This window comes from Phyllostomus discolor, chromosome 3 (assembly GCF_004126475.2).
Source record: "Phyllostomus discolor isolate MPI-MPIP mPhyDis1 chromosome 3, mPhyDis1.pri.v3, whole genome shotgun sequence".
In the NCBI taxonomy this organism is placed as follows: domain Eukaryota; kingdom Metazoa; phylum Chordata; class Mammalia; order Chiroptera; family Phyllostomidae; genus Phyllostomus; species Phyllostomus discolor.
This window is the reverse complement of record NC_040905.2, coordinates 10,961,433-10,989,188: the sequence shown is the minus strand read 5'-3', so window position 1 is coordinate 10,989,188 and position 27,756 is coordinate 10,961,433. Positions and strand designations below refer to the sequence as shown.

At 45.7% G+C, this 27,756-nt stretch overlaps 1 protein-coding gene across 1 annotated transcript in view; it reads left to right on the top strand.

Moving 5' to 3' along the window:
- The first annotated feature begins 17,229 nt into the window (after positions 1–17,229).
- The window catches only part of SLC1A3 (solute carrier family 1 member 3), a 79,573-nt gene continuing 69,046 nt past the window's right edge, over positions 17,230–27,756 (top strand). Inside the window, exons 1-2 of the mRNA XM_028523349.2 lie at positions 17,230–17,712; positions 19,265–19,543. Of these exons, the coding sequence (XP_028379150.1) occupies positions 19,363–19,543 (181 nt within the window). The 5' untranslated portion in view covers positions 17,230–17,712; positions 19,265–19,362. The remainder of the gene's footprint in view (positions 17,713–19,264; positions 19,544–27,756) is intronic.

Below are 27,756 nucleotides of genomic sequence, written 5' to 3'. Positions count from 1 at the left end.
TTTGAATATTAAACCTTTTATTTACCACATTTTAGCAGCTTTCTGTCTTTAAATTGATTTTTTTTCCTCACCAGAGGACATGCTTATTTTTTTTAAAGATTTGATTTATTTTTATTTTTAGAGAGGGAAGGGAGGGGGAGAGAGAGAGAGAGAGAGAGAGAAACATCAATGTGAGGTTGCTGGGGGCCGTGGCCTGCAACCCAGGCATGTGCCCTGACTGGGAATCGAACCTGGGACACTTTGGTTCACAGCCCACGCTCAATCCACTGAGCTATTGTTACAGGGTGCAGCCAAGAGGGGGGACCCCAAATAGGCATTTGAAATGGGGTCCAGAATTCAAGGTGTCCAGGAGATTTTAAGGTGTCTTCACCCCTTCCCCCACAGGTGTGAGTTGGGGGAAGGGACACACAGAGCAAGAACATGCAGGGCAGCTTTGCAGCTAATCCATGGCATGGTCATTTAGCATACCTATAGCCTTTGGCTGGTCACTTAGATATGCTAAATAGCTATGGCCATGCTCAAGGCCAGGGGGATAGAAAGGGACCTTCCCCCCAAGATGGGACCTGGGAGGCAGGTCCCCAAGTTACAGCGCCTGCGTGGGAGCTGGGAGAAGATTGGCTCCATGACATGGGGTGACACCTGCCCAGACCCACGATGGTGACCAGAAAAGCTGGAGAAGACAGCAGATTAAGGGCAAGTGTGCCCAAGTGTAGGAGGAGTCGGAAATGGGGCTGCAGAAGATTGGCACGGGGGATTTAAACCCAGACACGGCAGCCATTGGGGGAGAAGCACGCAGCCTTGACAGAGTGGAGACTCCCACAGCCCTGAGAGAGGGAGAACCACGTGGCAGCCCTGGAGGGGAGAACCACGTGTCTTTAGCAGAGTGGAGACTCCCGTGGCCCTGAGAGAGAGGACCATGTGCCTGTGGCAGAGTGAGGACCCCCACAGCTTTAGAAGGGGGAACCACCACCTGGCTTTAGCAGAGATCCTGGCGACTCAGCCGAGGGTGCCGGGAATCCAGGGAGGTCTCCCAGTCGAGATGGAGTTCTAACTGAGAAGAACCAGAAGACTACCTAAGCCATGGACTTCTATTTCCTTTCCTGAGATACGGTACTCTGGACTGGGCAAAGGGGGAAGGAAGGAAGGACTGTGTGTGTTTGTGGGTGTTTTAAGGGACTTTAGGATTTTTTTGATAAAGACATTAGGTCACTACTTTAAGTTAGTATAGCATTAAATAAACATTTTCTTTCCTTTTCATGAATCTCTGGCATTGAGAGACGTCTTTCCTAGGGCGGCGGACATAACAGACTGGGGCCTTCTTTCAATAATAGTATATCGTCCCAGGCCCCCCCTTGTGTGTTCTGTAACACTATGCCAGTCAGGGCTAGGACATGCTTATTGATTTTAGAGAGCAGGGGAGGAAGGGAGAGAGAGATGACAAGAGAAATATCAACAGAGAGAGAAAAACATCCATCAGTTGCCTCTCACACAAGCCCTGATGGGGGCTGAGCTCACAACCCAGGGGTGTGTCGCAACCAGGAAAGAAACCTGCAGCCTTTTGGTTTACAAGACCATGCTTTAACCAACCAAGCCACACCTTCCAGGGCTGTGCCTTTACACTGTGAACCACATGAGTGTATTCACTATTCCAAAGATAAATACAGTTTAAGCTATTAAAAAAATAAAATAGTTCACCATCTTGATTGTGGTCATGGTTCCATGGGCATGTACACGTGTCAAAACTTATCAGATTGTACAATTTCAATATGAAGTTTGTGTATCCATTATATTTCAGTAGAGCTGCTTTGAAAAGATGGTAAATGAGGAAAACATCGACCATTCAATAAGCGGTGTTGGAATATTTGGCTACCATTTTAGATCAATTTAAAGTTAGTCCCTGACATCACAGCAGTCATGAAAACAAATTCCAATTGGATTAAAGTGCTAGGTGAAAAACAAAAACAAAACACTCTTAAGAAATGTCGGAAGATGTCAACGTAAGAAGCCTCCAAACACGTAAGAATTTTTATGTGTTTACTTGAACCCAATTGACAATTGCCGGGGAGCAAAATCTCAAAGGATTGAGAGCAGGCTCCAGAGAAGGGCAGTTTTGCATCTTATTTTATACATTGAAGTCACAGGAGGGAGTGTAAGGGGACTACATGAAGTTCATTAGTGACAACTAGGGAGGTGGGAGAATGCAAAAAAAAAAAGGGAACATTTCTGGGAGTGGGTAAAAGGTAAAACAAATAGACACACACTTCTCTTACAAAGGTGGGTACAGTATAGTTAACCGTTAACAACTAACATGATAACGATAACAATGAAGGGCTTGGTGGTCTCCTGTTCTGGTGGGAAATTGTGCTCTGAGGGGTCTGGAAAAAGGAAATTACCCTGACATTCCAAAGCTATGCTATCATAGATGCAAAAAGACAATAGACAGGCTCAGTTAAAGTACAGATTGGCCTTTGTCAAGAAACTACGGGCCCAGGACAGGACTACCCACCATGATCTGTTCCAGTACGTTGCCAGTGGACACGAGGTCCTTCCACAGAGTCACAAGAAAAGCATTTCCAGAGACCTGCACACAGGAAGATGAAGGGTGGCTGCAAGGTTCACTGAAGCTGCAGCAAACTCAAAGGATTGCCCTCAGGTGCCTGCGGTCTGCATCTCAGACCTCCGCGGCCAGGTGATTCAGCGCTGTCCGGCTGTGGAGTAAGTCCAGCCTTGCCTTCCCCGAGCCCCGAAGGGCCAGGGTCCAGAGATTCTGTGCCCCCAGCTCAGTCTCTGTTCCGAGCAGCGCTCTTCCGTGCCCAGGCCCCGCTCGGAGCCCAGGCTTGGGGCCCTGCTAGTGCTAGGGCCACGTATCTGCTGCGGAGGGAGATCACAGGAATGAACGGCGAACGAACACGTGTTACCGAGAGAGAGGACTTTGCTAAGCTTTGATTATATTACTTCAGGCTTGCATACCAACCACTCGCTTTTCCAGTCCTTTGCAGGCTTGGGCTGGGCCCTCCCCCAACCAATCCAGTCTTTGCCCCAGACTAGACACCTCCCCCTTAAGGGTGCCATCTTGGCTCCTGCTGCACAGGCCTCAAAGTAGAAGGACCTCCAACTAAGCTGTCTTGGCTCTTACTGGGTATGCGCCCAGCAAAGGGGCTGCCTCCTCATTCCCCCCCTAGTCTGGGCAGGTGGACCAGTTATGCCCGGGGGAGACTGGAAAGCTGACCCTTCCTCCCTATGGAAGGGGGGATGACGGAGGGATGTTAATCCCCTTGGCAGGACAAGATTGCTATCCTCTGAATGGTATGAAGCCGTAGCTTCCAACCTAATTAAACTTAGCCAGCATTGCTCCCTTCTCTTCTACTAATAAGCAGCTACCTATGGTAGCAGAAAGTGTTCAGACCATCCTGTGCGGTTACATTCGGTTCCTGAGTTTGTAAGGCCTCCATGCAGCCCTCCTCTGAGCTGCTCAGGGTTAGTACGTGGCCCTGTTCATCCACCAAGAAAGCACTGGGGAATATAGCACTTTTATACCTTTAAACAGGGGAAGGTCTTTTCAAGAAACACTCAAAACACAGAAGCCATAGAGAACAAAATAACAATAGCAGACTTCACTACCTAAAATTTAAACTCTCAGCAGAAAAAAAAGACACCATGAACAACGATTGTGTCACTGACCAAAGCATCAAGGTACCCAGTAGAATATCGTTGCCCTGCCTGGGAGAGTTAGGCGGTGCCAAGAAGGGAGTATATGGGAAGAAACCACGGGACGGCAGGGGTTCTCCACCTTTCTGGACCATTTTTCCTTCTGGCAGTCTAATGAGGTCTCATTTCAGAATAAAATTAAAAATGTAAGTACCTAAAAGAAAGCACAGTGGATAACAAAGGGAACCAATTATATTGAAATACGATTACATATGTGCTGCTTTACTAGCACAATAAAAAGATACAGTGTCAGGTCTAATAATTACCGTGATTTTACAGTAACGAGGGGGCATAGATAACATGTTGAGATATCTGAAACAATTGGAAGGTGTTTTTTACTGTCTGTGTTTTTTATTGGTGGCAAGGTCCACAAACTGCAAATACTAATGTGGTTTGTGGCCTACGTTCATAATTGAAGAAATTACTGAATTTCGATTAAAAGTTAATGAAAGCCGCGCTGTGATGTTTGGTCCCACCCAAGTGCACAGACCCCTGGGTGCTCTCCCCAGAAGTCCCTGTAGAGGGCTTCTCCAACCTGAGCTTCAGAATTCCGAGGAAATATCTTGACAGAACCTCAAAAGAAAAAGTCACGCAAAGTCCAATCAAATGCTGTAGCTGCCCTGTGGTTGCTTAAAGAGTCCAACCTGATTTGAATGTTAGGTTTGAAAAAAAACAAAAACAAAACAACCCAACCCTGGCTGGTGTGGCTCAATGGGTTGAGTCCTGGCCTGTGAACCAGAGGGCCACTGGTTCGATTCCCAGGCAGGACACATGCCTGGGTTGCAGGCCAGGTCCCCAGTAGAGGGCATGTGAGAGGCAACCACATATTGATGTTTCTTTCCCTCCCTTCCCCGCTCTCTAAAAATAAATAAATAAAATCTGAAAAGAAAAACAAAACTCAACTTCTGGGAGTCAAGTTATATGACCACGCTACCTTCTACTTTTCAAATTCATGACTCAGAGACTCTAAGGAGCATCTCAGTGTGGCAGTCAGGGGTTGAGAAGTCACACCTCGATGTCTGTAACATCCATGTCACATGCAGCCCAAAACTCTGGTCCATGTGCAGCACTGATTAGCCAGAAATGTAGAGCTGGAAACATGACTCCAAAATATTCCTTTGGGAAAGCATGCCCCACATTATCTGGATGACGTATTGATTCTCTCAGTAGACAAGGATACATGGTCCTAGGGATGTTTAGAATTAAAGTCAGAGATGATATAAATTAAACCTATAGAACTTTACCTTTGTGCTAAGTCTAAAAAGAATCTGTGACGGCTTGATATTTGAAGTTCTTGCCGTGTTTAAGATAATTTGACATGTGAGGCAACGCTTCCACTTTTTCCTCCCTAACCTCGCTGCCTCCCCCGAGGTCCTCCGCATCCTCTCTGCCTGGAGGCGTTAGAGAGCTCCCAGGCCCAGTCCTTGCCATCTGTCTATCCTTAATTACTGTTCTCCGGCTACGCTCACGCCCTGTTAAGACGACATCCCTGTCATTAATATTAAGCTCCACAACAGCTTTAAACACTATCTAGATGTTGATAACACTAAATCTGATCTCCACCCAGACCTCTATCCTGAATGTCTTCTCTTCTGCCTAACAGGCTATTTAACAGCTTTACTTGATTATCTCACGTCTTGACTTTCTGCCCTGACCACACCCTACGCAAATCTGTTTCTGGTCTTCCCCAATCAGTACATTACAAGTAGAGTCCTACAATTTATTGGGCAAAAAGACCTTGCTGTCCTTTTTGAGCCAATAAACGGCTATAAAAATGTGGCTAAAGTATGGGGCAGAATAATAGAGATTCCACTAGATATCATTCCAATTTTGTAATAATGTCATAGAACCCCCTGCAGTAGTGAACTAGCACGTACAATGTTCAACAAAGCAACTGCCACTCTAAATTTTAGTTGCCCCATTCCATTTCCATGATGCATCTTCTGTCTTTATTTTATGCACTCTCACGAATTCCCTCGGCACGTACATGCGAGGCTGTAGCTTTCAATTTCACGTGTGTGAGAAGTCCCAAAACATGGGGTTGCAGAGTTCTCTTGTTACAGAACAGACATGGGGGGAGGGTGAATGATATATTATTACCAAAAGAAGCCCCCCCTTTTTCCTCGGGGGTTCCTTCCCCCGTAGTAGGTTCGTTTTGCCCACTGCCAGAGGAAAGACGTCTCTCAATGCCAGGGATTGGTAAAAAGGAAAAGAATGATTTATTTACAAGTTATACAGATTTAGAGTAATGACTTAATGTCTTCACTAAATACTAAAGTTCTTTAGAATACCCACAAACACACACAGTCCTTCCTTCTCCCCTTTGCCCAGTCTGGGGTACCGTATCTCAGGAAAAGAAGTAGAAGTCCGTGATTCAGGCTCCCAGCCCCATCAGCTGTGTCGCCATGATCTCCAGCTAATCCAAAGCCATGTGGCACCTTCTCATGACCCACCAGCAAGAATCCTTTCACCCCTTTAATCCAAGGCCATGTCTCTCCTGCTGCCTAAGCCATATGGCAAAAGGGAGCACCCCAGAGCTGCGTGGTCCCAACTTTCTCCCAAGCCGCATAGTCCTGACTGGTATGGCTGCCTTGTCTGGGTTTAAATCCCCACGCCAATCTTCCTCTGCAGCCCCATTTCTGACTCCTCCCACAATCAGTTACACCTGCCAGCTCTCCCATATCCTTCCAGCTTTACTGGGCTGCCATTGTGAGTCCGGGCAGGTGTGGCTCTGTGGTGTGGAGCCAATCATCTCCAAGCTCTCATGCAAGCACTGTAACTAGGGGAAGTTGCTTCCCAGTTACATCTTGGGTGGAAGTCCCTTCCATCCCCCTGGCTCAAAGCTGGGCCACAGCTATTTAACATATCTATGAAACCAGTTAAAGGCTATAGATATGTTAAATGACCATGCCAGAGGTTAGCTGCAAAGCTGTTGCTATGCAAAACAGCTCTCAAGGGCCCTGCTCCATGCGTCCCATCCCCCAGCTCGGACTGGTGGGGGTGAGGACATCCAATACATATTTTACTCTAATATTTCCTGGACACCCTGAGTTCATTACAAATCCCCTTTTGGGGGCCCCCTCTTGGCTGCACCCTGTTACACTCTCCTTGAATGCCCCTGCCACCTCCATTTGGCGACCTGAGAAGGTCCAAAACAGAACTCCTCATTCACCAACCTCTACCCTGAACCTTTGGCTCTGCACCCCATTTCAGTTAAAACCTTAATTTTATCTTTCACTACTCTCTTTCTTCCCTACCCTTTCTCCAATTTATAATAAAATCCTGACAGTTGCCTTTCAAACTCTATCCCACCTCTCACCACCCCTCTGGTTAGTCACCTTAACCCAGGACACTGTTGTCTTTCCTTGCTGCTTTTTCAGGAACCTCCTAATCTTTCACCCTATGAACACCCTTCATGCAGCAGCCAGAGTTACCCTTTTATTTTATTTACTCATTGTTATTTTGTGTTGCTGTTCCATTTATTCATGCATTCGTTAGTTGACTCTTGCACGTGCACTGACTGGGGATCAAACCCACACTCCCTTGGTGCATCAGGATGTGCTCTAACCAACGGGCTGAGCCACCCAGCCAGACCTGATCATCCAGCAGATTATCTAATGAAAGTATTCACTCTCACCCTAGTTGGCATGGCTCAGTGGATTGAGCACTGTCCTGCAAATCGAAAGGTTGCAGGTTTGATTCCCAGTCAGGGCACATGCCAGGGTTGTAGGTCAGGTTCCCAGTCTGGGGTGTGCGAGAAGACCCCCATCAATGCATCTCTCACACATTGTGTTTCCCTCCCTCTCTTTCTTCCTCCCTTCTCCTCTCTCTAAAAGTATATAAATAAATTTTTTTAAGTATTCACTCTCTCTTATACCAGGTGAAAGCTGCCTTTTCTAATCTTTTCTACTTGCTACATACACGTTGGCACTTGTTATTGTTACTGGAGCTCTGTTCTCACTGATGCAGTCAGGAATTACGGATCGAGATAAAAGTGGGTAAGAATTTTACTAGCGTGTCCTTGGGAGAGCACGGGTCGGCTGAGAATGGCAAGAAAGGCTTAGCATAGAAGAAACAACAGGAGCGACTAGGCCTGGCTGCCTTAGCCCCCTGGGAAGTCAGAGAAAAGGGGCCTCCAGGACGGGTTCAGAGAAGAAGTTTGGGATGAGTTGCCAGCTGCCCATCACCTTAGAGTTTAGGAGATGTGTGCCCATGAAGAAGGGGACCAAGGTGTGTGGGGGGGGAGCGGGGAGAAGAAAGGAAAGGGGGTGGTGCCGACTGCTCCCCAGAGGGAGAGCACACTTACAAGGTTCCTTTGTCAGGGGACTCTTGTCTCTTTCTTAGGGGCAGGAATCTTTGGAGAGGTCCCAGGGGAGGGTTTCAGGGGGATACTCGTCACTTCTCCAGGGAGGCCCTTTCAGAGTCATGGTCTCCACTGATTGGGCAGTGACAGGGCAGAGAGACTTTAGTTATTGCAATCAGTTCTGGGGACCCTCCCCTCCCCTCACCCCTGCCTGGTTTTGCTGCTTTTCTGGGCCTGGAGCTGAGACACAACTAAGGCCTAGATGTTCTCTCTAGAGAGGAAAGGCCAGGGAAGGAAAGGTTACCCTGGGGGTGAGGTCCTTGTTTTCCTGGTTTGGCCCCCTGACAGGCACTGGGGGCCTTCAGCCCCGGTAACAATCTGCACCTGGCTATAAACTGTTCACGGCCATTGTGTTCAGCTGTCTGTTGAGTTCCCCTATTCTACTTGCAAAGGAATTTCCCTAGCTTTTTATCATCCTGTCTCTCCCTCAGCGAGTCTGAAACCAGAAAAGTCTGCCTTCATGCTGCCTGTCACTACCAGAATGAACAAGCAGAGACAAGGACGGAATCTTCACGGGTGCTTTATTCAGATGCCAGCGATCTAAGAAGATGGTGGTTACGTACCTTCAAAAACCAATGTAACATCTCATTTCACACTGAAGAAAGGGTAGGTAAGAGGTTTGGAAAAAAGTTTAATTGGATAAGAGTTGCTATCCAGGCAGTGGTATTCCTAATATTCCTAGTATTTCTTTATTTATTGACCAACAATTCTTTATCTGTGTGGAGAAGTTCCCTTCCTGGACCCAACGGCTCAGAGATGGCTTTATCACTTGCAGACACCCCGGGGCACGAAGGTTGAATTTCTGGTTGACCTCCTGGAGTCGTGTGAGTCATGCATTCCAATTCCCAGAATACAGGCTTTCTGCATACATTCATCACTTAAGCCACTGAGGCTAAAAGCTTTAACTCTTGAGTTCTGCTATCAAATCTATTGCCCATGAGACAGATCTTCCTCTAATGGAATAGAGGGAAACTAGGTTTTTTGACCAGTGAATGGATTGAGGTGGGGGTGGGAAGGATAAGAAGGCATTCTGTTTGTGTCTGCTAATACAGGTGCTGGAATATGAAAGAAGGGGGCCGCCAGGGGACTGCTCCTCTGATGTCTTTATGACATTTGGATGTATCCCTTTTGGTCCATGGAAACTGGGTAGCCCTTGGAAGGTTTCAGGGGCTGATTTTATTGTGGTCGGTGTTAGTGCTTGTTCTCACCGATTCTAGAAAACGGATTGAGTGTTCCGCAACATGCATTAAGACAAGGCCTCTGTTCACATTGCAAAGTCCCACCTAAAGACTTTTTCCAACCTAAGACATGCTGTTTCCAACTTCTCTGCTTGTCCCCAACATCGTATGCCGTATCCCTTCGGTCTCGTCTTCCACCTCTGCCAATCACTCACGGCCAACCTGGAGTCCCTGCTGGTCCCTCACACACCTCACGCCTGGGCTCCTGCTGGCAACTCTGCCTGCGGTGACTCTCCCTCGCTATTTTTAACTGTGGAAAAACTCCCTCATTTCCAAAGCTTCTCCTGAAACGCTGCCTCTTCCGTGAAACCCTACGTTTCCCCGAACAACTGCAATGAACCTTTCTCCTTACTGTCTAGAGAGTTTCTTTTTTAAATCTCTCATCAGGTTTTATGTTGTCGTCTATTTCACATATGTTTTCCCTACCGTATTGTCAGATCCTTAAAGGCTGCCCCCCTTTGGCCCCTCTCTGTGGATCCTACCTCCCCTCTGGTGCCTTCAGAGCTGTAGGAGTTTGTAGAATTCTGAAGGTGGTGTTTCACTGGGCATGTGACTCCCAGCTAAGCAGGACCGTGTGGCACGCAAGTGCCTGAGCCTTCCATGCCAGTGGCCTGAAATGGAATCCTGGTCCAACCACTTAACCAGCTTGTGACCTTGGCTGGTTGCTCGGAACCTCAGTGCCTTCGCTGGTAAAGTGGGAATAATAAAACTTAGGAGCGACGGGGTTGTTGTGACAAGTAAGTGAGGCAAATGTAACACACTTGGCACAGTGCCCGGCACGGAGAAAAGACCTAGTAAGTGGTAGCCATTTTTATTATTATTACTGTCACTATTAGCATTCAGCCTCCAAAATATTCTCACCACATATTAATCTATTTAACTAAACCAGGAGAGAATTAGCTGGAGAGGGGATTTCCCTAGCTCTGCCGGTTCCAAGCATTCACCCAGAAAGAGCCAAGGCCTCTGGAAAGAGGAATCACTATGAAGTAAGGCTATCCAATAGAAACATGAGTCACCTACATAACTTAACATTTTCTACTAGTCCCATTAAAAGAAGTAAAAAGAACAGATGGAATTGATTTTATTATATTTTAGTAGTACATTTTATTTAACCCAATACCTGAAATATTATCATTATAACATATAATCAATATAAATAATTGTGAATGAGATGCTTTACTCTTTTTTGGATTCAGTTTTCAAAATCCTGTGTACTTGACACTTACAGCACATCTTTGTTTGCACTAGCCACGTTAAGGTGCTCAATAGCTGCATGTGGCCAGCGGCTACCGTATTGGACAACACAGCTTTTACAACCCTGAAACATCAGTCTCGTAAGTGAATCCTGTCATGAGTTATCTGATCTAGGCTTTCACTGGACATTACCAGTGTTATAGGACTATATGTTTCTCCCAAAATGATTGGGGCTGGAGTGAACACCGGGCTCTGGTCTTGACTTTAACATTCACTTGTTTGACTTTGGGCAAACCGCTAAGTGGGCCTGTTCATGGCCCATGCCTCTCATGGGGCTTAACTGGGTCACAAGGTCATATATAAAATACGACTGGTCCCTCAGTCCCGTCTCTTTTATCACCACCGCCATCCCCACACCCCAGGCCTGGGGCTGAGACCTGCAGTGCAGATGACCTGTGGTTGAATGCTCTAAAAGAAGCGACACTTCTGTAAGGCTTATTGAGGCATCCCCTGCACTGTGCGGGGTTCTTAGAGTTGACTTTATGCCTTTTGTCTTTTCCTTAGAGGTTATTCTAGCTTATGAGAACATTATTTTTAGAATCTGGGAACTTTTGAGTTATCTGATCTAGTCGTTCCCCTATCTTGCCCTGGGACCCGGCTCCAAATGGAGGTCCAGATGCGAGCAGTGGGACGGAGGAAGAGGGACAGGGAAGGGACAGGGAAGGGACGCCAGCGGAAGGGTGAGTCTGGTGGCTCAGGCCTCCCTGGCCCAGGCTTATCTCTGATGTGCCACTGCTGCTCGTTTCATCATGAGATTTTATTTGAACAAAGGGCTAAAACCAGTTCGAAACCCAGTTTTTCTTTCACCTTTCATTTAGAGGGGAGGATCACAATATTTGCCCAAACTTGACACAACCCAGTCTCAGGGTATTTTTCTGCAATGACCTATTACCTCCCCTACTTTCACCTGTTGATGTTAAGCAATTTTTTTTGAAGAACTTACAGGACTTACTAATAGAAACATCCCTTTTCACCTGAGTCCTGTTGGCAGGAAGGAACTGGCCGCCCTGAGTGAACGTCACTGGAGCAGGTGTGAGCTGGTGCGCGCAGGCAGGTGGGTGAGGAAGGAGGCTCACCTCGGCTTCCTCTGCGGCCCAGATGCGACCTGCCTCGCCCCCTGACAGCAGCTCTTCCGCCTGGCCAAGGAAAAGGGGATCAATAGGGTTCTGGAGCCTTTCTTCCCTGGTCTTTCTACTTAGAATCAATCCATAAACACATTAGCAGAAGATGAACGGTAGCACAGCGGCACAACACAAATCTTGAACGTATGTTTTTTAAAGCACAAAATAACTTCATTCTGACCTTCTCCTAGGTGACTATGATAGCAGCCAATGACCAAAACTTACTTCAGCCATGAAGGCTGATTTGTGTTCAACGCCTAGACAGCTTCTGCCATTCACCCTGTTTTCTTAACTCAAAGCTGCATTTTCTCTTGCTTCAAAATTTGCATATTTTCTCAGTGCCTGTTTCTGACTCACAATAAACAATGCCCAGACCTCCTGCCAAAAAAATGTCCAAATGTGAAATAGTTGCTATAATAGTCGTTTTTGTGATGGCAACTTTGAGCTGTGTGCTTTTAAATTATAATTACTTTTTTCCTTACAAAAGATGTGTATCTGTCTTGATTGCTGTAATTATGATTCTATACAAGCAAATGCTGACAAAAGATTCATGCCATCGCTGTGCTTCATAAAACCCATGCCCTTCAATAAGCTTCCTCTGGCGACTGTTTATATGTTTGTGTTTAATTTGTGGCAGAGAGATTTAATGAGAAGCTGTTAATCATTGAGTGCATATAAAAATTTGCGTCTTTAACTGCATAGACCAAAGTGAATAGGGCAAGCCCGTTATTGGCAGGACGTGATTTAGAATCATAGCATGTTAATAAGGAAAGCGGCTTGAGAGAAATCATCTAATCTAACCTCGTTTCACAGATACCATTCTAAATGGAGAGGGAGGGATATGTGGTTTGGTGATAGAAAACCCAAGCTCTCAACCCTGGCCCTGGCCCTGGCCCTGAGGAATCAGCACAAGAGGACCTGACTTCCTCAGTCATTCTTGTTTGCAAGGACGGTGAGTTGAATCCACGAGCTGATGAAGAGCCTCAGGGGCCTCACCTGTGGCTGTGACCACCCCTTTCCTCGCATTGCATTAGAGCAGCCTCACTTGTATCTATTTGACATTGTAATGGTTGAAAAGGGAATCCCTTGGCTTCCTCCCCGACCTTTTAAAAGTTTGATGTTACTGCAATCCTTTCTCCAAGCCCTAGGATTGGAGAGGGATTGATGAACTCTCATAGTTGGGGCTGTGTTGTGTTCATTCATTCATGCAGCGGCTCTTCACCGAGTACTGGTCACTGAGTATGCGCTAGCTACAAACATAGGCTCTGCTCTCAGAGACCCCACAGCCTGGGAAGGGAGAGTTTCAGAGCAGGGTGGGAGCTCTGGGAATGTAGGTCCAGGGAGCCTTGGGGGCCCACAGGAGGGGCGCTCGACCTGTCACAGATTCGAGGAGGAGGAGTTTAGAGCTGACTTCCCAGAAGGAATAACTGATGGAAAACCTTCCTTTTAATGTTCTTTTCTTTCTTTTCTATGTGTCTTCAATAAAAGCTACTGGGACTTCTTTTGGGAAATGATGAGAAACCAAAGTTCCAAAAAGTGTAAAGAACGCTTGTGACTCGCTGCCTGGAATCCTGGGCAAATGGCGGAATCCCCGGAAAGGCTCCATGAACCTCAAAGCACGTCACAAAGTTGAAATTAGGTAATATGTGTAAAATGGCTTATAAAACTATCAAGCGTTACAAAAATGTTGACCGTTACTGTTGTTAGCACTCTGCTGAAGGCTTTAACTCTGATTAACCTACACGATCTTTCCCAATTAACCCAAAATTCGGCTCCTTCAGAGTGTTGGCTCATTTGAGTAACTGGGGAAAACGCCATTTCCCAGTGTGGCTCGTAATTAATACCAATAACGTCTTCGTTAAAAAAGAGACCCTTTTAGTTTTAAAATAGAGAAAATGTGTTTCAATTTCTTTAAACCCCCATGATGTCCAACTCTTAGCTAACTTGTGATAAAATGGTTAGCATAACTTCTCACCGTCTGCAGATCTATTTAGGGGTTCCTCATCTTCCTCCCCTTTATGTTGGGGTTTCCCAGGTCCCTGCCCTTGCTCAGACTGCCTCTTAAATTTCACCAGCAGCCACGCACTAGAAGGTGCTAGGGGAACAGGCTGGTCACTACAATGAATGAGCTGAGCCGGCCAAGTGCCCTGGTGAGCACACAGTGCATGTAATGGAAGCAGTCTTGACTTCACGCCAGCCTACCCCTTGAAGGGCCTCAACATTGTGAGACTGTCTGCATTCCCCAATGGAATTCATTATGGTTTTTTTTTTAACAAATAAACTGTCCCAGTGTGCAAATGCTCCTCCTCTCCCTTGGCTTCCTAACTCAAGTCTTACTCACTTAAAGAGTTTGCATCGACCTGCAAGTAAAATGACTTCTGTGCTTAAATCCTGTGGCTCTCTCCTGCCTAGGAAGAGAGTCCAAGCTCTTCCCTTTGGCGTTTGGGGTCTTCTGTGCACACAGTGCTGAGCCAGGCACAGTCCCCTCAGGAGCTCTCGGTCTCGAAGGGGACCTGGTACACAGGCCTCAGCACAGAGCGCCACAGCTTTCCGTGGGCCCTCCCACGGCACACTGCACAGCACTGTGTTTGTGGGCTCCTTGAGCAAAGAGACTGATATTTGGTACATGGAGCACCGTACTTGCTTATGGTTTGTTGAATGAATGAATGAGTGAATGAAATAAAGGTTAATTATAGTTCACTTCTATTTGGGTTTTTCAGGCTTCCCACAGGCTTAAAATAAACCCAGTCAGTTAAAAATCCAACTAACCAGAGTTCACTACAAATTTTTTTTAAATATTCAAACCCAAGAAGGAAAGAATTTTAAGACACAGTAAAAAAACTAATTTTTCACAAGCGCTACTTCTAGCCTCCCTATTTCTAGTACTTCCACTGAGGTTAAACCTGGCCCATCCTCTGTGGTAACATTCTACAGTTTCCAGCTTCTGGAAGGAGAATTGACATTCTTTGTAATGATTCTCAAGTACAAGATGATTCAAGAAATGACAAGAGCCCTCATGAAATTAAAAATAAAAGTGGCAACTATTCAATACACGTTAAAAGGTGTGCTAATCCATTTACTTCCTCAAATTCCAGAATTCCTTTACTTTGAATGCTGAAGTTGGACTGTTCTGTGCTATATTATAGCACCTACTTGTTAATCACCATCCTTCACACTTCAAACTAATGAATGGGAGAGTCCATTTAAGGATAGGTTGGATCTGGTTATGTGTTGTTAGAGTAACATTTTTTTCTCAAAAAAAATTACCTACAACGTACTTTATAACATCATTGATATAGTCAAAGAAATTTCTTGAAAGATTTTTCAAAAGGGGCAACATTTGCCAACATATTTTTTTTGACTCCGAAATACCAAAACTGATTCCCTGGCTCTGTTCCCTACCCAGAGTAGCTTTACATGAAATGAAGCATACAGAGGCTTGTTCACAATTCCTTGATCTTTTTTTTTTTTTAATTTTGTTTATTTATTTTTAGAGAGGGAAGAGAGGGAGATAGAGAGAGAGAGAAACATCAATGTGCAGTTGCTGGGGGTTATGGCCTGCAACCGAGGCATGTACCCTGGCTGGGAATCGAACCTGGGACACTTTGGTTCCCAGCCGGCGCTCAATCCACTGAGCTATGCCAGCCAGGGCTAATCTTTTACTCCTTTAGTATTTCTGTGAAGGAAAAAATGTCTCAGCGCTCAAGGATTTTATTTAAAAGTAGGGCGGAGGTAAAAACATGTGTTGAGTGAGCCCAGGTTGCCCCCAGGGCATTATTGTTAGTGCTTTCCAAAAGAGAAAGTGGAACTTAAAAAAAAAAAAGTAATTCCCAATATTTCTCCCAGACTAAAACCTTGTAATTCAGATGAACTCTGAACGGAGACTCTTTGCATCTCATTTTCTCATTAGGTTTTATTACAGCCAACAAAACTTTCAGCGGTGAATTACTCCCCTTCTCAAGGGTACACCAGACTCCCATAATGCCTGTGCAAGCTATCATAAAGAAAGGGCTTTTAACCGAACTTTAGGGATTAGAAAAAAGGAGCAAAAGGGGGTGCTAGAGCCTTCTCGTCTCTGTGCTAATCAACATGTGCTTTTTACTAGTCCCTTTTCTGCCCTATGAAAAAAACGGGTTTAAAAAGCCGAAATGCCACTTGGCTTGTAACTCCATGTAAAATCATCTAAAGATTTCTCTTTTAAGTCCCCTTGAAATATAGGTCATGTCCACAAGAAAGGTGGACAAATCAACCTGAAACCCATGGCCCAGAAGGGACTTTGTATAGTGAATAAATGCTTTAATGTGCAGTCACTGTGTGGAGAAACGACCTCTACACCACACACCTAGACGGGAAGGGCCAGCGTAAAACCCAGTGGTTTCGTTTTAACACAGAAGGTTGAAAAGCGTTTTCTTTCATACCCGTATACTGTGCCATCCATTTAAGAGTTACTTACTGTTTATGTATCAGGCATAAGACTGGTCCTTGTCCTCAAAGAACTTGCAATCTAGTCAAGGAGGCAAAATTTAACAGGACTTTGTAAAGAAAGGAACAGTAGAAGACAGATAATTAAGCGTTGAACAATGTGGTACAGATGCTAAGTGACCTAGGGTGTCAGTGGAAGAGAAAGATTGTTGAAGGCCGAGGCTGTCAAAAGTATGTATTTGCAATACACTCTTAAAATTATGCCATGTTTAAAAGTTGTTATACTTGCTGCTAATTTGTCATTTTAAAGCATTTATGTGATTCACCATTGCTTTCCAACCAGCAGCTATCTTCAAAAGGGACACGGAGCAGTGGGAGCAGGCAGGAGACATATCTTTAGAATCTCCCTCGGATTTACTAAGGCAGGAAAAAGTCATACTTTCTTCTTGGGTAACAGACACACAAAACTTAAGTAGATCTTGCTGGGGGAATATGGGACTTAATGAACAGGAATACAGGCCTCTGGCTGTATACGTTTTGGTATGGGTTTTTATTCCCATTCCACTTTTTTCTTCGTGTTAAAGTTTTACAGCTGAGTCAGGATCAAAAAAAAAGTTTTCATCTATTTTCCTTGTTAAGAAAAGTACACTAGACGTGCAAGATATATTCTCAAGGCAATGAGAAGTTTCTAGTTCCTACACAGGATGGGAGGGGATACCCTGAGCATCCTTCAAAACCGAGGCGTCTGTCTGCACAGACACGTATCTTGAAATCACGAAGCTTCAAACGTGGATTTACACTCGTGCTCGCAAAATAATTTTGACTGCGGTTTAGCAAAGACCCTGGTCTCTGTGCATCTAACCGTTTTAGTCTTTGCAAACGAGATACTTTGAACTACATTAGACTTGTTATAATAGAGTTTAGACTGCTTAAAGAGGGGCATGTCTCGTCTTGTGTTTTGAGTAACTTTAGGCAACTTGAGAGAATTGTAGTAGGCATTTTTTTCCCCTCCATACTTGATTGCGTTCCGAGTCTTCCCAAGAAATGCCACTTATTTCCCCAATTCTAAAGGGGAACTCTTTCGTAACAGCTGTACAACCAGGCAAAAGAGCACACTCGCGTGTTTCCTTAAAGGGAGGAAACCCGCAATAATGGGGCATAATTAAATTTAGCCTCAGAAAAGTCTCCTTTGAAACGTTCTAATCAAGACTTGCAGCTTTCTGAGTGTGTGCGTTCGCTTCATTCTCCCATTCTTCCCGGTGCCCGGTTTTGCATTTCTAATGAAAGCGAACTGGCAAAGCGTGCAAGTGGTCCAAGGAGCAAAACAAAGCCGGCAAGCATGCCTCTGGTGCGCCAAGATTAATCAATATTCCAGAAACCTCGGGCTTCCCGGCTCCGTCCCCGGCGGTGTTTTCATTTTTTCCCCACTCCCGCTGCCCAGGCGCAGGCTCCGCCCCTTTCCTTAAGTTGCCCTGATAGTAACTAGCAGTGGCAGAGCACATGCACGCCTGGCTCGCGGCGTTTGGTCCCCCCGCTCTTACCTGCTCGGGAATTCGCCGTGTCATTGCCTGGGGTACCTCTCCCACCCTTCGTGACACCAGGAAAGGTGAGTCTGACGCCCTGTGTCCCTGCCGGGTTGAATTTCTCGCTCCACGTCTCTGCCAGTGGATTTGGTTTCCCAAGCCGGGGAGCAGCGAGAGTAAAAGCTAGCCATTTTGGTAGAGCAAGTCCGCGTTGGCAATTGAGTGCCACGAGCGTGTGGGGTCTCCGTGTGCCGTGTCTTGTGTTAATTTGGAGTTGAGTCACCCGGGGCGATGAGGGGCAGGCAGTGGCTCGAGATCCAGAAAATAATCAAGACCGAGTTGGTCTGTTTAAAAGCGACGGACCGGTGAGGGGAGTCCGAGATTAAAGGGGGAAACTCGGGTCTCTGGCGTCCTCTGGTCATCACTTCTCCCTAAATTTTTAACCTGCTGTGAGGTGTTAAAAAAGATTGTAGGTCTTATTATTCGCTGACCTCACCTTATAATTTTATTTGAAAGTCAAATCTGTTCAGCAAAGTCTTTTTCCCCGAGGAGTGTGTTTGCAATCACCTCCCCGACTGTTGCACACTGCCCACGCTGGTCGCTCGCGCTGCCAAGAGAACGCGTCGCGGGCACGACTGGCTTTTTTTTCCTCGGCTTGATCCGTGGTAGAGATTAAGCCTTAGAAATCTTGTAAAGCCGCGGGAGGTATCCCTTGATTTTTCAGAGCAGGATTTCCACCTCTGGAAAGACTTACTTGGATATATTTTAATAACCTAGGGACACTGTAAAGAAATGAGAAACCACACACTGTAGTGTTTGGCATGAAAACCGGCTTCACCTCCTCTGCTCCAGAAATCCTAAAGTTTCAAATACAAGTTGGTGATAGTTTCCTCAGAAGACTTCAGTATGTTTGCCACAAAGACCAATACTACTTGGTCCTTCTGCTTGTAACAAAAATGAAAATTAATTATGGTTTCAGATAACTTATAAATGTGCCCAGAGTACTTTCCTTATTTCACAAAAATAAATAAATAAATAAATAAATGTTACCCTGTGAAATAGTCAAATGTGTTTCCCAAGTCCTGTGGTTCCTTGTGACCTTTTCATGGCCTTATTTGTTAGTTGATATTATCATGATTATTTTAATGGGGAAAATAGTGGTCTTATTGTACATGACAGAAAGCTCCAACTGAGAACTACCAATACTCATTTCCACTGGCCTGGTGGTGCCTCCCCCATGCATACAACATAAGCCATCAAGTAATCATCGAGCGTTTCCTGTGCATTCAGTTCAATTGGGTGTTTACTGAGGGTGAATATTGTGCAAAGCATCCAGCTAGGTTCTGGGGGAGGGGACACTCAGTCCACCCAGCTCTGGTGACCCCTTTATAGCCTCCTTGGAGGGGGAAAGACAATTTTTTATAAACAGGGCACAGGTTTCTGCTCATATATTCTGAATCTGCGCACATTTCTCACACGTGATCTGTAAAATATGCGCATTCTAGGCTTTGTGACTCCAGCCCTTGATTCCTACTGAGATTATGCAGTCTGCCAATAGCTTCTCCTAGTGTGGAGCTCACTGACTTCTCACCCCCAGAGGGCTAACTAACCCTTGCCTCTTTCTCTCCCCTCCAGCTGTGTTCTCCAACGTCAAAGAGGCCTGGCGTTTTTAGGGGGTGATTCCTAGACATTGAAGTGCCAAGAAGAGAGACAGACTCCTAGAGAGGCCAAGTATGACTAAAAGCAATGGGGAAGAGCCCAGGGTGGGAGGCAGGATGGAGAGATTCCAGCAAGGAGTCCGCAAACGCACACTCTTGGCCAAGAAGAAAGTGCAGAACATCACAAAGGAGGATGTTAAAAGTTACCTGCTTCGGAATGCTTTTGTGCTGCTCACTGTCACTGCGGTCATTGTGGGTAAGTCACGGGATGACAACCGAAAAAACTGGATCTTGTTGCTCTGGGGCATCTGGCTGCCTAGGAATGTTATCAGATAGACCTGATGGTGGTATTCAAACTGGTAGCCCAGCCCTGGCTTTTCTCTGCCTTTGAAGATTTTGTTTCCCATTAAATGACAGCCTGTTGGCCTGTTTGGACCAATAAACCCCTGGGAATCTGAAAGAGGCATCATTAGGCATCATGCAAATCAATTGATTGTGTGGAAAGGGAAGTAAATAAAATGTTTTTCTATCTCATATAAGAACAAAGGAGTAATCATTTCATCATTAGGCCTCAGCAGTTAAATAACAATGAAAAAAAAAAGCAAGCTACATTTGGCCAAAATGTAATTATTATACAATGTCACTTTCAGTTAAAACTAATTTATACAATGAGTACACCCAAAATGAGATGCGGGTCCCTGACAGTAATTATAATCTAACTGGTGCTGACTTAAAGCTGAGTATCCAACGTTTAGTCGTAAAGGCTGAATCTTCTAATGTGCTTTCACTCTCTTAGAAAGTGACTGGGAAAGGGAAAGTGGGGGAAATGTTAACACAGATCTCTTTCATTCGTTGCCTTGAAGTGCCTGCCATAAATAGCTATACCTTTTGGGGAACATTTTATCCTCACAAATTTAGTGTGGTTGACAGCGATCTGTACTAATAAAACATTATTGCTTTGTTTGCTGTATTGGTATCTGAAATAATAGTTTATTACTTATGGGTGGCATTGGTCCTACATTATAATATAACTTAAAAAACTACTTACATACTTGGAACTTTTGACTGAACCCACATAGAAATCCTTTGGCTGATAAACATGTTAGGCAATGCCATGATATTACAAAAAAAATGCTTTAACTTAAATTTCTAATAATCTGTCAGCAAAAATGGCATTTGTGTAGTTTCAATCTCGACCTTGGTGTTTGCCAAGATCTCCAGCAAACATAAAGAGGAAATGACAATAAAAACTAAGAAAATTCTGTAGCATATAAATGCATTTATAACTTTAACCCGCCCCCCCCAATAGAATTCTTAAATTGCAGTTAAGTCAGAATATAGCAGAAGAGTAGCTTGTCACAGAACTTTAGATATATTCTATTTTAACATCTTTGGCTCCTTTTTAAAAAAATTCTTTTTCTAAAGATCTTATTTGTTTTTAGAGAGAAAGGAAAGAAGGGAGAAAGAAATGAAGAGAAACATTGATGTGTGAGAGAAAGACCAATCAGTTGCCTCTCATACTCCCCCAATTGGGGACCTGGCCCATAACCCAAGCATGTGCTCTGACTGGGAATCGAACCCATGACCTTTCAGTTCACAGACTGGTGCTCAATTCACTGAGCTATACCAGCCAGAGCTTGGCTCTTTTTAGTACTGGTTGCTGATGAATGACTTGAGTTCATTTTAGAGATGTCCAAAGACAAAGTGTCCTGACTGAGTGAGGGAAGTAATGGCTTTCTTTAGTAGGTTCCCAGGTTCAAGTACATTCCTGGAAGAAGTATTGGAGGACTGAGTCACTGCCTTGAAAGTTGATGTAAAATGTTGTACGCTCACCTCATTTTTTGCTTGGAATTATAGTCCTTGTCAAGACAAGAAACAGCTGTGTAATAATAGTGCACAGTTATAATATAGCACTATTCCAGCTACTTTCTAGGGGTTCGGTACAGATTAGCTTGCTGAATCCCTAAACAAGTCTATGACATGAGTGGGTGGGGATGATGACTGCAATCTTCACTGTATAGATGAGGAGACTGAACAAGGAGAGACCGAGCAACTTGACCTAGGACATGCAGCTAGCAAATTCTGGAGTCTGACTCAGGCTGTCTCGTGCCAGAGGTGACTCTCTTAACCACTCTGCCTTCCCACCGCTCTGCTCTGCTGACCAGTTGACATCTGGTTAGAGGTGCCAGGCCAGGAAACGTCCTGCTTCTTGGTGGAAGCCGACAAGCAAGCAGTGCTAGAGGTACTCATATAGCGCCATCCTCTTACTATATGATTTATCTGTTTAAACTCAGCAGAAAACTTATAGATCTCCTACCGATGATTAAACCGCATCCCTCTCATTCATTAAACAAAAATACCCACTTATTTCGTGATTCTATATGTGTAGTAATAGAGCTCAGTGGTGCTGGAGTATGTCTGGAAAAGGCGCAGAAATGCTGATTCAGAATGGTGTTCTAAACGCCAGAAGAGCTCAGTCTCCAGGACAGACGTGTTTCAGTTAAAGAGCAGAGGAACGGAAGGTGATAAAAACCTGAGCATAGAAAGCAGACCGGTGGAGAAGGAAGTGAGTGACTATGAAGAAATAACGGCCCGAATAGAAGGAAGATGATGCCAGGATTAGAGAATCCATTTTCTCTGGGAGTCCTGGGATCGCTTCCTAGCCCGGTGAGGACTTTCCTGGGATCTGTGAGAACCACAGTGAGCTGGCCGAGCTGGAGCAGATAGCTTGGCAGGATGCCCTTGTGGTTGGCTTTTCTAATGGAAACTGAGGAGGGAGAAGTAACAAGAAGAAGGCACTAACAAAGAGACCAATAGAAAGAGCTCATTGACAGTCAGAGAGACCCCTGAGCCTACACCGAAGACTTGGAGTCACAAACAGACAACTTAGTAGCAACCAGATTTCGGAGAGAAGGAAGAACCCTTCAGTTATCTCTCGGCGCATCTTCCGCTGAGGGCCCCAGGGAAAACAAAGGCCCCATTTAGCTCGTCACTGACTCCATGTCTATATCAGCCCTAAAAGAAATAATGGAAAGAACATGTCTAAACATTGACCCTCGAAATGATATTGAAGCCATGAAACATGAAATAAATTTAAAAATAAAAATAAATTGACCTCAATTTCCTCATTTATTTGCCGCAGCATAAGAATAAACTGATTGAGCACTGGCTGCGAACCAAGCATCGCAGGTTCGATTCCCAGTCAGGGTACATGCCTGGGTTGCAGGCTATGACCCCCAGCAATGCACATTGATGTTTCTCTTTCTCTCTCTCTTTCTCCCTCCCTTCCCTCTCTAAAAATAAATAAATAAAATGTCTTTTTAAAAAAAGGGTAAACTGAAAAGAGGCCAGCAAGGAAGAATAAAATAATTATTTTCCCCAAAGATGTGATGAGAAGAACCAGAGCAATTTTTTTTAGTTTCAAATTATTATGTTTTAATCACTTAAAAGTAAAAATAGATTGGGAAAACCTATATATTGGGGTAAATGTTCAGCCTGTTTTGTCTTTTAGAAATAAAGCGAACGTGCCTTTAGTATGTAGAAATGGAAACTAAAAGTGTTAGGGAGGAGTACAGACATGGGAATCCGTATGTTCAGAATAAAGTGGAGAACTGTCCGTATTTTATACCAACTAACTCCCCTGCCAGCACAGGCTGGAATCCACTCGTGCAACTTGATGTCACCTCTAAGTGAGGTCCAAGCCTGTGTGGGCCACACCTGTGTAACACAGCCCATGTAGCAGGAGCAGGTTAGCAGCCCAAGAGAAGGCCATGCTAAGTGCCGCATCCCTTTAAGCGGTTTCATTATTAGAGCAATAAAGGGCCTTCAGGGCTGGTGCAGACACCTGCCCAACAACCACACCGAGGAGAGCAGTTGCTGCCTTTCTTCCTCCAGGAAGCACATTCTTATTTCAGATCATGGTCAGTTATGTATCAGCGTGACCTCAGACCCCAGGAAGAGGTGGAAAGTCCTTTGTCATGTCCCTGTCTCAGAAGGCCTCCTCTTCCCACATCCAGAGAATCAATCGCACAAGAAAGATGAAATCTCAGGCCACAGAAATGGCTAATAAGCTCAGCTGCAAGGGGAGGGAGTCTGTGAATAGCATCGCATGGAACCGGATGGGGGTTTTACCCACAGGAGTTCACTAACACGGCAGCTGGTTGGCACCTTCCTCAGTGGTCGGTATACGCATGCACACACCTGCACACACACGGAGGTTGTGTTTGGGTTGTCCTTAAATGGAGTCGAGAGAAATCGGTGAATTTTCAGAAAAGAAAACTTACTGCCTAAATGTGCATAAAGCACCCTCAGCAAACTAATCTTTGGTTTCAATGGCACTGAAATCCAATGCAATTTCATAATGTCTCCGAAGGACACGTGTGTATAGGAGACTAGTCACTGTGGCCGCCTCTTGAGACAGGAGTTGGGTGCTTGGGGAACCGGATGAAAGAACTAGTGCTTTCCTCCAAATAATTTTTTTACATAGTTTGACTTCATTAACCACATTCATGTGTTATCTTCTGTTATCTATTATCTGCTAAATAAGTACGTTTTTTTAAAAAAGATTCAAATGCTGTTCAGCAATTAACAAATATTAAATACGGTGTGTCCGGCCCCGTGCTGCTAGGCAACGGGGAGTCTACCCTCAGGTAGTTTAGTGGGAGAGATGGATGCAAATGAGGTGACAAAGGCATATACAGGTTTGCAGGTGGTATTCGGGGAGTCTGTGATTCACTCGAAACGTCTTTTTTCGATGAGATCATATTATACGCACTGTTCTATATATGGCTTTCTGTACTGACACTTCAGAGATTCCACTTTCTCATTAACAACCTAAGTGTGCCGTGTGGAAGAAAAAAAAATGATAGTGCTTTAGGCCTGGACTCATGAGCCAGCTGTATTATTTAGCAGCTGTGTGCTCCTAAAGAAGGCGTTTCGCCCCTCCAAGCCTTGGTTTCCTCGTCTACGTCACACGTATAACATGTACTGCCAACTTACACTGCGCGCCACACCCTGTTGTATGTGTGGTGGGTGCGTTAATTTATTTAGTCCTCACCACAAGCCAGGGAGGAAGGTTCTTCCGTTCTCATCTTACAGATGAGCAGACTGAGGCTCAGATTCTTATCCCGCAGTCACTGCGTACTGACTGGGATTCAAAGCCATTGCACTGGCTGCACGTTCACACTGTTACCCACCACACGGTCCTGGGTGCTGGTCTCCGTCCTCAGGGAACACCCAGTCTTGTGTTATTGAAGCAGGTAGTTAATTAAGGGTATGCACCGACCTACCAACAGGAGAATGGAAAGGAGGAATTGAAAGGGTTAAAGACCTTTTTTTTTTAAAAATTTTATTTTAATCATTGTTCAAGTACAGTTTTCTCCCCCCTACTCCCATTCCAGCCCACCCACCCAACCCTCCCCCCTTCCCCCCATTACCCCCCACTCCTAGTTTTTGTCCATGTGTCCTCCAAATTTGTTCCTGTAAACCCTACCCATTCCCCCCTGAAATTCCCTCTTCTCTCCCCTCTGGTCACTGTCAGCCTTTCCTCTATTTCAGTGTCTTTGGTTATATTTTGCTTGTTTCTTTGTTTTGTTGATTAGGTTCCTGTTAAAGGTGAGATCATATAGTATTTGTCTTTCACTGCCTGGCTTATTTCACTTAGCATAATGCTCTCCAGCTCCATCCATGCTGTTGCAAAGGGTAGGAGCTCCTTCTTTCTCTCTGCTGCATAGAATTCCATTGTGTAAATGTACCACAGTTTTTTGGTCCATTCATTTACTGATGGGCATCTAGGTTGCTTCTAACACTTGGCTATTGTAAATTGTGCTGCTATGAACATCGGGGTGCAAAGGTTCTTTTGGATTGGTGTTTCAGGGTTCTTAGGATATAGTCCCAGCAGTGGAATTGCCGGGTCAAAAGGCAGATCCATTTTTAGTTTTCTGAGGAAGTTCCATACTGTAAAGACCTTCTTTATCGGGGTCTTCCTGAATCCTGGTGATGGATCGCGTGTGAGTGTTGACAGAACAGGTGTCCTGCCAGGCAGTGGTCTGATTTCTGGCTTAGGTGACCAAGGGGTGAGAGTGCCTCCAGTAGAACTAGAACACAGGAAGACATGGGAGGAGGGATAATAAGTTCGGTTTGGGGCGTGTTGAGTTTGAGACGTGGGTTTGAGCAGCGGAGATACAGTGCAAGAAGCTCACTGTAAAGATCTGTGAGGTATTCCCACTGTCTCTAGACTGAGCGAGGACAGGTGCTCTCTCTGAACATTCCCTGAATGACGGCCAGTGAACAGGGATCTCCTACTGCACTACCCCGTGAGTCTGTCTGCACGCAGGACTGTGTGAACTCCAGGGCACTCAGTGACTAAGAGCGGCCATCTCCCAGGAATGCCTCCACGTTATCTTGTTTCTCCGACACACGTGCAACATGTCAGGGCCACAGATGTGGGTCACTATCAGCTGCTACTCGGAAGGGACTGGCCCTGGGACCAGACTAGCCAAGTACTTGAGTTAGTGGTGTGGGTGCAGACTGACTGGTGCCCTTGCTGACATCCTCTCAGCTTGCCCACAAAAGGCATCTCTGCACAGGCTGCACAACAGGAATCCAGAGAATGGTGAATGGGTGTCTGGGCTCGGATGTATGGTTTCCTCAACACTTCCTGCAGATGAGAAGGCGCAGAGGGAGCTTCAGGACCAGGCCGGGGAGGGGCGTGGCTCCCCTGCAGAAGGCTGGGAGAGAAGGGTTAGGCCTTCAGAGCTGAGAAGTGGTGGATGCGCTCTGCCCTGCTCTGGAGGGGTGAGTCAGGAACAGGGTGTAAGGACTAGAGTCTCTCTCTGATGTTAAAGCTCCCACTTTTCTCCCCTTCCCCACTTCCCCCAGCCCCACCCTCTCCCTTCCCTCAGCCAATCCCCACATTGTCGTCTGTGTTCATGGGCGTGTGCAAATACAGCCTGATGTCTCTCTGCTTGGTCTTCTCCCCCAGGGAGCAGAAACACAGGAAAATTGTCAGGGACAGCAATAGCTGTTGTGCGCCCCTGGCACACTTGGACCCCAGCCTCTCTTCTTCCTTCTCCAAAAGCATTCTGGGGGGGCTGCCCCCTGTTGTGGGGGTGTGGTCCAGTACAGCTTTGTGGGGTGGGTCAGAGCATGGATCCTGGAGTCAGACACTGAGGGTTATGTCCCAGTTCTAGAACTGAGCCTCTGTGTCTTCGTGTGTAAAAGAGAGTAATTGGAGCACCTCTCTGCCAAGAGGTGTATCCCAGTTCTGCCGCTTATAACCATGGAACCTTAAATAATTTCCTAAATGCCTGGCAGGCAAAATGTCCATAGACACTGTAAAGCCCTTGTGCTCTGCTTCTGTCTGTGCTCTGGTACGGTGTGAAAATACACACTAATCTGAAGCTGCCGGTTTGCCAGGGAAGTGCGACCTAGGGGCGCGGGGAGAAGAGGGGGCAGGAAGGAGAGAGGACAGTCACCTGGTTTAGGGCTAGAAGCGGCTCCCGTTTCCTCTGCTAGAGAAGAGAGCCAAGAGGGTTGTAGGCAGAGCCTTAATAAGTTGTAAAGAGCTTTGAGAAGCAGAGATGAAAGCCACAGAGTAAGTGATCCTGTCGTTATCTCTCCTCTCTCCCTTCCCTACCTGGCCTCCTGGGCCAGAGCAGAAAGTAGTCTCCAGGCAGCTGCTATCACAGCACAGACGGCTCCGTGGCGGGAGCCCCTGACGGCAGACTCCTCTCTCAGGGACAGGGGGCGTGGCTGAAAAATATGTTCTTGATAAATGTTTTTAGCATATTCAGTAGTGCATTTTCGTTCATGCCGCTGGGGATGGAGGTGAGAGTCACCGCGTCCCTGGTTTCTCCTTTTCTCCAGTGTTTTTGGTGTCTGCTGCTCCTTCGCTGCCACCCCCATTAGCCGGGATGAGGGGCTTGGGAAATTTGGGAGGAGTGTTCCTGGCTTCTAGCAGAATTGGTAAAGGTTACTTTGAAGGCTTAATGTTCTGAGATGATCTCTGGATTTTTTCTTTTGCTCTATTTCTTCCTGCTAATTCAAATAATGAGAAAACAGAGCAGTCGATTTTAAATTTGTTTCTTTGTCAAGTAGATAATCAAATAAGCAGGTGTGCCCAGCACAATTACCTGCAGTGATAATACCGTGCATTGTCATGGTGTTGCAGTTGACAAAGCACTGCCCTCTAGAGCCAGGCGAACCCTTACCCAGCGGTCCCCCCCCGATTGGAGTCTATGAGTGTGTCCGGGATGCAGCTGAGAAAGTGCAGAGACTCCAGAGTCCTGGTTACCGATCCAGCTCTGCCACCCACTGACTCACTTCATGACTTCAGGCAAATCTCTGGGCCTCGTATTTTTTCAACAGCAAAGTACACTTGGACTCATGTCTGCTTCCAACTGCAGAATTCTCTCAGGAAAAGTCGAACTTGCCTTGCTCGAAAGTAGAATGCATGGGGTTAGATTGACA